Source organism: Tamandua tetradactyla, chromosome 4 (genome assembly GCF_023851605.1).
Source record: "Tamandua tetradactyla isolate mTamTet1 chromosome 4, mTamTet1.pri, whole genome shotgun sequence".
NCBI lineage: Eukaryota > Metazoa > Chordata > Mammalia > Pilosa > Myrmecophagidae > Tamandua > Tamandua tetradactyla.
In genome coordinates, this window is record NC_135330.1 from 200,271,742 (window position 1) to 200,284,202 (window position 12,461).

The 12,461-nt window shown below is 43.8% G+C and overlaps 1 protein-coding gene across 16 annotated transcripts in view; it reads left to right on the top strand.

The window, feature by feature from the left end:
* The window catches only part of NBEA (neurobeachin), a 752,331-nt gene that overhangs the window by 671,465 nt on the left and 68,405 nt on the right, over positions 1-12,461 (top strand). For all 16 annotated transcript variants that reach the window (XM_077159019.1, XM_077159015.1, XM_077159017.1 and 13 more), the window contains one exon: positions 7,382-7,501. In XM_077159019.1, the coding sequence (XP_077015134.1) occupies positions 7,382-7,501 (120 nt within the window). The remainder of the gene's footprint in view (positions 1-7,381; positions 7,502-12,461) is intronic.

Below are 12,461 nucleotides of genomic sequence, written 5' to 3' on the forward strand. Positions count from 1 at the left end.
GTTCTTCCTGGCGCTGGCCCTTCCCTCTCACTCTGGCTTCTCTGGCATTATATGTTCTAAAGACTTTCTGAGTGTTTTGAAGACCTCTTTCTGTCTACCCTATCTTTCTTCTAAGACGTAGTAACTTTCAAGTCTCTCCAACTTAAAAACAGAGCAGAGCATCTCCTGTGGCGACCGCCCACAGTCGGGTCCCCTGCGCTCCTGCCGTGGTGGCCAGGCCCCCACCCCCCACCCTGCACAGGCCCCGCTGGCCTGCAGGAGCCAACCACGGAAATGTTTAACTGGTCTGTAAACCGCCACCAACAGTTGTTCCAGTAAGAAATTTATAATTCAACACAGATTTCACGTTTTTCGTAACTATCAGCTGGATTATTGTGAGAATTAAATAAATTTAAATGAATTAAATTAAATGGGTTAAAATGAATTAAGTTAAATGGTTTATTATGAGAATTAAATTAAATGAATTAAAATAGTATTTTGGAAGTATAAAATGGTATTTGATGTTTTGCTTTTTTTTAATTTAACTTAGTCGGAAACCAGACTCAGGGAAATTATTCAGGTCCCTTGCAAGTGTGAGTCCATAAGCATAAGTGTTATCAGCAGCCTAATTTATTTAACCCACTTCCATTCCTAACTAGCTAAACCGTTTCTCAATTCAGAAATCACAATTCATCCTTAAGTCAATTTATGATTCCAGTGGAATAAAACAAAAACCTGAATCTATGCAAAAGCTTGGAAGAATACTCTACACCTTTATCTTTTCCGTGCCTTTTTAGTATTGTCTGTAGCAGCCCTGTTCAATAGAAATCTAATGCTGCTTGTATAATTTAAAATCTCTAATGACCACATTTAAAGGAGTAAAAAGAAACAAGTGAAATTAATTTTTACGTCTGTTAGTTAACCCATTACATCCAAAATATTGTAACTGTACTGCAACATGTAACCAGTATCACAATTTTAATGAAATATTTATTGTTTTTTTTCCGTCTCTGTCTTTAAAATCCAGAGTGTATTTCATGCAAACTAGTCCCACTTCCAGTGTTGAGTGGGCATGTGTGGTGGTGGCTCCTGCACTGGGCGGAGGACAGCCAGTGCTGCTTTTATGGGAGCCCGCTTAGCCAGCTCATCTCTTCTCTTGGTGTTGTGCCCCCGCATTTCTTGGTCTAGTACTTTGCTAAGTGCTTAAGCTAACGACCCAGGGAACTGTGATTTCCTAATTCCCACCCCGAGGAATTTATGAAAGATAGAATGCATTAAAATGTGTGTAACTAAGAGTTTGTTTATAAAAATAAAAATAGAGATTAAAGTGTCTGCCCTTTTCTTTCAAGCCTTTCAGACCTAATCATTAAACTCATTATTAGTTTGTCAATATATTAGATATGACAATGATAAAAATTGCTTAAAATGCTACTTAACTATATACCTCACTATTCTAAATTAAAAATATTATTTTAGACACACTTCCAGTGATATCACTTGTCTAATATACAACAGCAACTATTTTCTTGATAGCCAGTGTTGGCCAAATGATGACTAAACTATTGTACAGAGTTTGGAGTTTCCTCAGATATTAACTAGTACCGAAGCACATCTTTTACTTGGAATGTTCTATTTTAAATCTTACCCTGGACAATACTGTGCAGAAGCAATTGCATCTTACCCTCTGACCTTTCCAATCCTTGGTAACCTGCCCATCTTGCAACTGCAAACTTGGTATATGCTGCCTTACTCTTTAGAACTCACTTCTCAAACCTTTCATCATAATTCTGAGGGAATTAAATAGGTTGTACAGCTGAAGTTCATTTCTAAATCATATGTTTAGACTTTGGAACTTTATAAATTATCAGTTGCTTTGAAAGCTCACCCAAGAGCTTGTTTAAACCAGAACGTAGCTTTAAAAGTATAGCGCCACTGAATAATGTGTAGCCATCATGCTTCTCTTCAGTAGTGGGGTTCGAAGGCGGTGAAGGACAATGGAGGGGTGTCAGTGAACCAAGAGCCCGGTCTGAGGTGGCACACAATCTAGGTCAACTAGTGGAGACGCCTTTTGAACAGTGAAAGATACTCCTGGGTTCTTTCAAAAGCAATGGGGAGAAAATTAACTTCTGCAGTTAGGGAAAGCCCAGGTCAAATGCTGGCTCCAGGTCAAATGCTGGCTCCAGTTCAAATGCTGCTTCCAGGTCAAATGCTGGTTCCAGTTTAAATGCTGGCTCCAGGTCAAATGCTGGTTCCAGGTCAAATGTTGGTTCCAGATCAAATGCTGGTTCCAGTTCAAATGCTGGTTCCAGGTCAAATGCTGGCTCCAGGTCAAATGCTGGTTCCAGGTCAAATGCTGGTTCCAGGTCAAATGCTGGCTCCAGGTCAAATGCTGGTTCCAGGTCAAATGCTGGTTCCAGGTCAAATGCTGCTTCCAGATCAAATGCTGCTTCCAGGTCAAATGCTGGCTCCAGGTCAAATGCTGGCTCCAGTTCAAATGCTGCTTCCAGGTCAAATGCTGGTTCCAGTTCAAATGCTGGCTCCAGGTCAAATACTGCTTCCAGGTCAAATGCTGCTTCCAGGTCAAATGCTGGTTCCAGGTCAAATGCTGGCTCCAGGTCAAATGCTGCTTCCAGGTCAAATGTTGGTTCCAGGTCAAATGCTGGTTCCAGGTCAAATGCTGGTTCCAGGCCAAATGCTGGTTCCAGGTCAAATGTTGGTTCCAGGTCAAATGTTGGTTCCAGGTCAAATGCTGGCTCCAGGTCAAATGCTGGTTCCAGGTCAAATGCTGGTTCCAGGTCAAATGCTGCTTCCAGATCAAATGCTGCTTCCAGGTCAAATGCTGGCTCCAGGTCAAATGCTGGCTCCAGTTCAAATGCTGCTTCCAGGTCAAATGCTGCTTCCAGGTCAAATGCTGGCTCCAGGTCAAATGTTGGTTCCAGGTCAAATGCTGGCTCCAGGTCAAATGCTGGCGGGGTCCATCCACTTGCTAGCGTGTGCTCTCGAATGTTCTCACATGTAAAATGGGAATAATAATACAGTTATCCCTTCCACATTGTGACTTTTCAATATATTGCAGGTTGACATAAGAAATTAAATGGCTATTGTGCTGGCTTGAAACTGTTTTGTACCCCAGAAAAGCCATGCTATTTTAATCCAGGCCTGTGGGTGCAGACCTACTGTGGGTGGGATCTTTAGACTGCGTTTTTTCCATGGGAATGTGACCCAACCAATTGTGGATAGGACCTTTTGATTAGATTATTTCCATGAAGATGGGAGCCTGCCCGTTTGAGGTGGGTCTTAGCTAGTTAACTGGAGGCCTTAAGAGAGCCGACACAGAAAACAGAGAGATGAAACCAAGACACATGTTTGGAGATGCTAAGCTAGAGATGAAACCCAGAGTCTGCCCAGGTACCCTGGAGAAGCTAAATGAGGAACCACAGAGGCTTAGAGTTAAGGCCACTAGAAACAGGAGCTGAGAGAGCTGTGTGAACCCAGAAGCCGGGAGAGAGGGACAGTAGACGTCCCTTATGCCTTCCTGTGTGACAGGGGAACCCCAACACAATCAGCCTTTCCTCAGAGCCGAAGTTTCTTTCTCTGGATGCTCTAGTTCAGACTTTTTCATGGCCTTAGGGCTGCTCACTTGGAACCTAGTAAATCCTCTTTGAAAAAGGCAATCCATTTCTAGTATATTGCATTCTGGCAGCTTTAGCAGCTTTAGCAACAAACACAGGGATTTGGGTGCAGTTTTCTGGAAGCCACAAAACAGCTGCTGCAGTTGACTGCCATTACAGTGTTAATGGACCTCAAGAAAAAAAGAGAAGGAAATCTGCTGAGCTGTTGCTGCAGCTACACCAGCAACTGCAAAGCACTTGCATAAACCATGAAACCCACATCTCTTGCATGTAGAAGGGGCAACATTCTTTTGGGTGCAAGATTGTTATTAAAGGCATTCCTCTAGAGTCTGGCAGTACTTGAAAAGGCTAGGTGTTCATATGATTTCCTTAAGGAAAATGAAGGTGATTTTCAGACCAGCAAACGGTGGTTTGAAAATGTTAAAAAGAGGTTTCTCCTACACCATGTGAAAGTATGGGAGAGCCAGCATCTACCAATCAAGAGGCAGCTAGGAAGTTCCTGAAACCCTGAAGAAACTGATTGAAGACTTCGTTTCTGGTGCAAAAGGAGAGCCAAAACATTTGTGGTAGTTAGATTCACTTGTCAGCTTGGCCAGGTGAAGGCACCTAGTTCTGTGGCTGTGGACATGAGCCAATGGTCTGTGGACCTCATCTGTTTTTTATTACATCTGCAGTTGGCTAGGAGGCTGCCAGCTGCAGTGAATGAGGTTTGACTTAATTGACTGGTGCTTAAATGAGAGACTCAATGTAGCACAGCCCAAGCAGCTCGGCATACCTCATCTCAGCCCTGGCAGCTCAGCCCAGGCCTTTGGAGATACAGAAAGAAATCACCCCAGGGAAAGTTGTTGAAACCCAGAGGCCTGGAGAGAAGGCCAGCAGAGATCACCCTGTGCCTTCCCACGTAAGAAAGAACCTCAGATGGAAGTTAGCTGCCTTTCCTCTGAAGAACTAACGAAATAAATCCCCTTTTATTAAAAGCCAATCCATCTCTGGTGTGTTGCATTCCAGCAGCTAGCAAACCAGAACAACGTTGTATGTGGATTTTCCCGATTGCGGGGTGCCATGCCCCTGAGCTCCATGCTCTGGGGGGATAATGTTCCCTTCTCTGCAGGATAACTGCAGAGTGAGCCACTGAGAGATGCCCTGCCTGACCTGAAAGGGGCTCAGCAGCCTGCGATTCCTTCCCTTCAGTCTCCATCGCACTTCACATTCATCCCCGAATGTCCCTCTCCTTTTCCTTGACGTAGTTGTGTCCCAGGCACCACCAGTGGGTTGCATTTGGCTTTCAAACGGGATGAAAGGAAGTAAAGGAAGAAAATTACAAGGGGAGAGAGACTTAGGGAAAGATTCTGTCTGAAAGACTAAGCACAAATAGAGGGAGGCGTGTGAATGCAGGGCATGAGGAGAGAAGATGGACCAAGGAAGCAGGGCCGGCTACTGGCCACAGAGGCTGTGAGAGCCACGCAGGTTCTTGATGGACGCGCATGTCGGCCAGGGGCAGGGGAGATGCCCCTTCCACGCTGGCCAGTGGTGCAGCGGTGGCGGGTGGGTGCAGGAGAGCAAGCCTGCCGCTGGCTGCTTGAGTAAGGGACCTCACTCTAAGATTTAAAAACCAGCAAGTGTCATTATTTCAATTTCTGCAATTCCTGTTGAATACTGATTCGTTTGTGCATTTTATCCTTCAAACAGAAAGCTTTTCTAGTATAGTGATAAAATCCTTATGTGGTTACGTACGATAGGAAATGCTTCAGTCCCCACATGTCAGGTGATGAATGTCCGAGTTTCCTAAGGAGACCCGGAGCCCGGCCCTCTGCCGGCCAAGCAGCAGGAACGTGAGGAATGGAGGCCTCGAAGGTGGTAGGGTGAGCCGTGAACAGCCGTCCACAGCCCGCAGGTCAGAACCCCTGAGGACGAGCAGGTGTCCCTCTCCCTTAGTGCCCTACCGCTGCAGCAGCTGGAAGCCTCAGGAACGATGAGAACAGAGGTCAATAATGTAGTATGAGACCCTGAAGGAGGTGTTTTAAAGGCTATTTAAAACTGCGATGAGGAATTTTTCAGAACTCTCTCTATGGGAAGATTCATAAGCTTGGTGGCCAGAAATTTTAAAACTTCCCTGATACAGTATTTCTCTTCACTGCGTCCATCAGTGCACTTCTTGGCATGTCTTTGTTAAGGGCTGAAAACCAGGAAGGGCTTAATGATTTAGGTTGGGGTAGTAGCTGATGATGAGAAGTAAGACTTTGCATGTATACATGGGTCTCAGGTTAAGTGTCTTGGAGACCAGTCTGAGCTCTGCTGCCTGCAGAGGAAGAAGACAGGCGCCTCACTTCAGCATCTAGAATCAGGCAGATACAGCTCTTTGGTCCGACTTCTCCCAGTGGTGAAGAGATGAAAAGAAAGACGTGTTCTTCCTCCCGCCCCCACGGTGAATGCCCACAGAGCTCGGTCCCGGGGCTGGGGTTCCAGAGGCGAGTCCCTTGCAGGGCCTGGAGTCTGGAGTCAGTCCCCAGAGCTGGTGCCCTGTGGGGTAGGCAGCCCAGCAAAGGCTGCACAAAGATGATGGACACTTTCCCTTTCAACACACTTTTATATAATTTGCCATAAAACATGAAATATTGCCTCTACATTCCAGATTGATACAGTTGATGACAACATAGCACACCTACATCTCCGGGAGAGGCTGGCGAGGATGTTTGCAGGCTGTTGCCTGATGGCTCTTATGGCAAGAAAGGAAAATTAAAGGGCAAATTAATGCTTTATGAATATAAAAATAGATTAACAGAGATTACATATTAAAGAAAAAACTAGTGTCCTGCAGATTTCTTGGCATTATTGAACCTAGGGGTTGCACATCATTCATTTTAGAATAGAGAGAGAAATTGAAATGTGGAAGAGAAGGTATGTGTTTGTCTTTGCTTTGCTTGTCCATAACCAAGAAATCATTGAGGTTGAATGCCATTTAATCCCTTTAAAACTGAGGGTACTGTGACCCTGGGACGAGGTCGGCCACAGTCCCATGGTACATGGGCACATGGTGGGCAGCAGGCTCTGTGCCACCCTGACGTGACAGCCACAGAATTCTAAAAGAATCCTGAGAGTTGATGTCGTCTCATTTAGAATTTTGTGTGTTCATTCAACAGACATTCATTGTGTACCAAGAGCTGCTCTCAGTCTGGGGGTGAAATAGGAAATCAGCTAGATGTGGCCTTGCCCCGTGAGCAGGGTACTAGGTGCTGGGTTCGAGAGAGCAGGGTGCTGTGTGAGCATGTGGGGAGCCCAGGGGGTGGGGGGAGCGAGGGAAGGTCTCCCAGGAGAAAGCGACATCTTGGCTGGGTCTGAACAGTTTGGGGCTTAGCGAGGGGAAGGAGACGTTTGCTCCCAGCTGCGGGAATGTCACGCACAGAGGACAAGGAGTCGGGGTCCAAGAACATGAGGAGGGGGCCGGGGAGAGAGAAGGCTGAAGGGGTGGGCACGGCCCGGGCCTCGGCCTCGTGGCAAACCCACCGGACCATGCCGAGAAAGGCCAGCAGGCCCCGCGTGGCCCCGAGGGAGTGTCCTACGCCCGCAGTCCTGGCAGTGGCCGTAGCTACCGGAAAGAAAGTCTGAGTTGTGAATTCACAGAGAACAAAATTGTTTGTCGTAAAACCAAGAATCTTAAACCCCTCCCTGCGCAGGCAAGAGGACATGGCGGGAGGTGGGCGGGCACCCCCAGCCGCGCCCCCCATGGAGCCTTCCTGGTCCTCAGCCACCTGCTTCTGTCTCGTGCACAGGAGCCGTTCACAACCTTCTTCCTCAACGCGAATGACGGGAAGTTCGACCACCCGGACCGGACCTTCTCGTCGGTCGCACGGTCCTGGAGAACCAGTCAGAGGGACACTTCTGACGTGAAGGTAGATGCTTTGATTTTCTCACATTACTCAAGTTCAAAATGTGTTTCAATTTTGATTTTTTTACCCAAGTATTCAAGCTAAATATAAAACATTCAACATTGCAGCTTTGTCCCACCATTTTTTTAACTGTAGGGCATACTAACCTAAAAAAGAACCACAGCAGGTCATTTTGAGCATCACAGCAAATGACTCAGGATTGTTTTATATTACCCTGGGTGTTTTAGTTATTTCAAAAAATTCCTATCTAATTTAGATCAAATAATCAGAAAATGGAGAGAAAAGCCAATAAATTGCCTTTCCTGCTGTTAACTCAATATTTGGCCCATTCCATAAAACAAAGCAGGAATTGGATTTGACCTTAAAGTGTCATATTGTTATAGCTCACTGGGCTTTGGGTTTGCATAGCCTGGGGCGATTAATAAAGCATTAATGGCAAGACCCATTTAAACGCTGGCTTTTCTTAGAGCCTTCACTTTTGCTAGAGTGCCTGGGAGGCAGTCCAGCCACACACACGACATTGGACCAGTGCACACCCGATTTCACGGTTGCAGCTACTTAACCATTGCTACTAGAAAGGTTTGTTACTCATTTACAAGCTCTTGTTAAAAAAAAAATTTGTATTCAAAACAGTAAAACTACATTAGTCCTCCCAGTTTTCTCATTTTTTCCTAATAGTAAGGGTGTATTATTAGGACAGCGCACAGGTATCCGTGTGTTTCTTCTTTTCAGTGCTTTTCCTTCAAGGCAACATGTTTTTCCTATCACTGTCCGTCGTACTGTTGAATTTAAAAAATGTTACAGTACATTCTGTTTGGGGCTTACTTAATCCAACTCAAAGCTGTGAATTAAAGTTGAAATAATTATCTACTTATTTATGCTTATCTATTGCAAAACATTTTTTAAAGGCAATTACAGTCCTCCTACTGAATTATAAGAACAGTGGATGAATTTTTGTTTGGTTCTTTTCCAAACAGAAAACAAAATCAGTGAAACCAAGCAGTTTGTGGCATAACTGTGTTCGATTCATTGCCATCAAAGTTTACATAAATCAGTATTAATTTACATACAACTTATTCACGTGGAATTTAACATGCATTCTTAGCCTATTAAATTCTGAAGGCCACATTTTTTAAAACAATAGTCTTATAACTTTACTGAGAAATTAGACTAAAATATCCATAAAGTTGCATATTTTAGTTCCACTGGATTTGCTACCAGTGACATTAGGATGGAAATCCACTTCTCATTTAATGACACTTTGAGAATTAACAGATAAAAGTGTAGAGTCCTTAGACTTATGCTGAACAGTAGTATCTAGAATTAGCACAGTGTTTACAAACACTGAATAAATATTTGGTATGGCAATTAAATCTGTAATTTGAAGCTTCCTATTTATATCTTAATTCAGAGCTGCATCCACAATGTATCAAACTATTCTAAGTGAAAATGCCTCTTCACTGTCGTTTGACATCTTCACAAAAAGAACATTCGAAGGCCTGTCACCTGCCCACACACACAGAGCTGAGTCCCTCTGCCTTGCATCTGTGGCTGCAGCTTTCAGCTTTCCTCTCCATTCTGGGAACTTCACATGCCTTTGCCCACCAACTGTCCTACCCCCTAGAGGCCAGGCAAGCTGCATTTCAGTTTCTGAAGACTAACAGCCCACTCACCCTTTGCCCCTCAAAAGTGCAGCAGTTTCCCTGACATTTTCAGAAACTTTCCAGAATCTTCCCAAACATGCTGTCACTAATTGTGATACTTTGGCTTCTGGACTTGTATCAGTGAGGACAGTGTCATTGTGGCTCTCGTTAACTTGGGAGGATTTTTATTTTTGTCCTTGAGCAGCTGTACCAAAAGCAAATAAGTACATTTTTATTTTCATTTTTTTAAGCAAGACATCATTAGTCTATAAGCTCATTCAGCCTGACATCGCACAGGGGGCTCTCATTTTCAGTGCTCCCCTCACCCCCCTGAGCTCTGCATATCATGGGATAAAATATCTTGAATGTATTCCATACAGACCCAGTCTTTTATTTTTAAAGGCTGCCTGCTGCGTACATATGTGCAATAATTTACTTACAAAATCCCCTATTGGTGGGTAGTATTTTATTTCCCACCCCAGTTTGTATTTGTAAACCCAAGGCTGCGGTGAACACCGTGGCGCTGGGACCCTAACCTCTGTGTGTGCCTAAGGGAGATTCCCGCTGCTGGCTCAGGGGCTCTGGAAATTACAAAGTCCCCCGCAGCAACCTGAGCTGGGGGTGCCTTCCCCGGCTCTCACTGTTGCTGTGAGAATGAGCATTTTAACTTTTCCCGATCTGGTGAGTCAGAAAGGGAGTCTCCTGGTTTTGGTTTGCCGAAACTGATCATTTTTTCATATACATTTTTGTTGATCTGTAAAGTGACAATCATTTGCCCCTTTTTCAGTTGGGTATGTTTCTTTTTCTTATGGTTTAGAGAAGGTCTTTGAAGTTCAAGAAAGCTGCTCTGCAAGCATGATTTTTCTAGTCTTGCAGTTTTGTTATGTTTCAGTTGTGTTTTGGGGACTTTTCTGTGTGCCTGTCTCCAAATGAATCAGCCTCCCTTTTTAGTATCTGATTTTGGGGTCCTCATGACAGAGATATTAGAGAGAAGATATGGTTTTGTTTTGTTTTTTTTTGTTTTGTTTGCTATTCTGGTGGTAACTTGAAAATTTTCTGTTTTAATATACTTAAATTTATTGTTTGAATGTATTTCAAGTGTACAATATATTTTATCCTAAAATGATTTCCTAAAATGTTTCTGGTTTGGCAGAAAACAATATTTTAATAGTAATAATAGTTTTCCTAAGTGTATTAAAAGCTAAGCCTTTTTATTTCTTACCCCTAAGCCTTTGAAATATAGCATTTGCCATGTTTCTAAGAAAATATACTTTCATTTCGGGAGAGGAAAAATTTTCCTGCATTATCTTCTAGGTTGACCAGATAGCCACACATGGAAGCAGTAACATAGAGTGGAAGGGCTGAGGCTGCCTCTTTGGGGCACCCACCTCTCCACAGGAGGGGCCCAGGCTGCACACAGAAGGAAGGATGCTCCAGGAGGAAGGTCTCCTCACAACAGCTCATTTTTTAATTTTTTTATTTCTCTTCTCTAGCACAGTCTTGGTAACAATGATATTCAACTAAAGTTCCTCCATTAATTTTCCTTAATGCCGCCAAAAGTTGTTATATTACTTTTTGAACAGCTATGTAGATATTAGAAAAGGTAACCCTGACAAAAATGTCATTAGGGTGACATAGTGTAAATTAATACAGTTAATGGAGGTTCTCACCACCAACTCACTGACCCATTATGAGCGTGTGTGGAATTAACACATGCCAGGGGATCAATCTTTTGGAAAAGAGTGAAAGAAAAGAGATGGCAGCTTTAAAGCCTTGCAATGAATTATTTTAGAAAAGTGAAAACGTCTGGGTTGGATTTGATTTCACTAGGAAGCCATAAAATTATATACTCTCTCAGCAAAATATATTAAACTGAAATGTCAGCTATGAGGCAATAGGTATACAGTTATGATGGTGTTGATAATGGCCTATCATTCTAAGACATACTTTCAAGTCCAATGTCTCAGCAGCTTGAACTTGTCATGAGCTTGTAAATTAGAAGTTGTGTTTGTGGGTATTTTGTTATTGTAGATGGAACACATATAATGCTATTAACTGTGCCATGGGGTTTTAGTATAGCTGTTAAAATAAGTGAGAGATCACATTTGCAGACACAGAATGCCTGATACAATTTTCATTGTGCCATTCCTTTAATAATATTTGTTGTCTTTCTGTACTGTTTTTCACTTAAGAGATTTTAATCTGCTTGTACTCTTTCCTTATAAAGAGTCTGGTTAACAGAAATCTATCAGCTGGACGGGGGTGAGCAGAGCAGCGGTTTTCTTAAGTAGGCAATCTGCAGCCCAGTGTGGCTTGGTAGGAGCACCCTTACCGATTATAACAGTAGCCTCTGTTCTTTTCTGTTATTGCTAGAGAAGGTTTATAGAAAAGTCATGGAGCAGGGACAGAGTTCCCGTACACCACCCACCCCCAACACGGTTTCCCTGTTATTAACTGTGCATTAGTGTGGTGCCCTTGTCACAACTGATGAAAGAATAATAGAATTATGCCATTAACTATAATCCACAGTTTACATTAGGGTTCGTTCTTTGTGTTATACAGCTCTATGTTTGTTTGTAATTTTTATTCTGGTTAACATACATGCAAACCTAAAATTTCCCATCTTAGCCAATTCAAATATCCATTCATTGGAATAGTGTTTAATCGTTTTCAGACAGGCTTTTTCATCAGTTATTAGATGGAATCCTCAGAACAGAATCACGGGGTTATTGTCGTTATCCCTGTTTTAGAAAGGAGGCTCACGGCTATTACGTGGTTTGTCTGAGTTGGCCGGCCCAGGCATTTCCAATGTTTTATCCACTGAATGAAGCCCTAGGCTGACTGGTGCCCTCCCTGCCCTCCCCCCACCTTAATTCCTGTCCACCCAGAACAGAGAATGCGACCTTATCTGGAAGTAGGCTCCTTACAGATATGTTAGTTAAGATGAGGGAATGCTGAATTAGGATGGACCGTCCATCCACTGGTTGGCGTCCCCCTTAGGAGGTCGTGCGAAGACATAGAGAGGCCATGTGGCAACAGAGGCAGAGGTGGAGTGATGCAGCCACGAGCCAGGGACAGGCCAGGAAAAGGCAGGGAGCCCCTTCTCCGCTAGGAAGACGCAGACCTCCCAGCACTTCAACGTGGGGCTTGTGGCCTCAAGAACTATGAGTGAACAAGCTCCTGTTGCTTTTAGCCCCCGGTTTGTGGGACTTCTCTGGGAACCTGACACAGCTGCTCCCCCACCTTCCTTCCACTGTGGGACTGTGTAACCCCTCCAGCTCCATGGGCTGTTCTGAAGTGATTGACTAGTTGAGTTATAC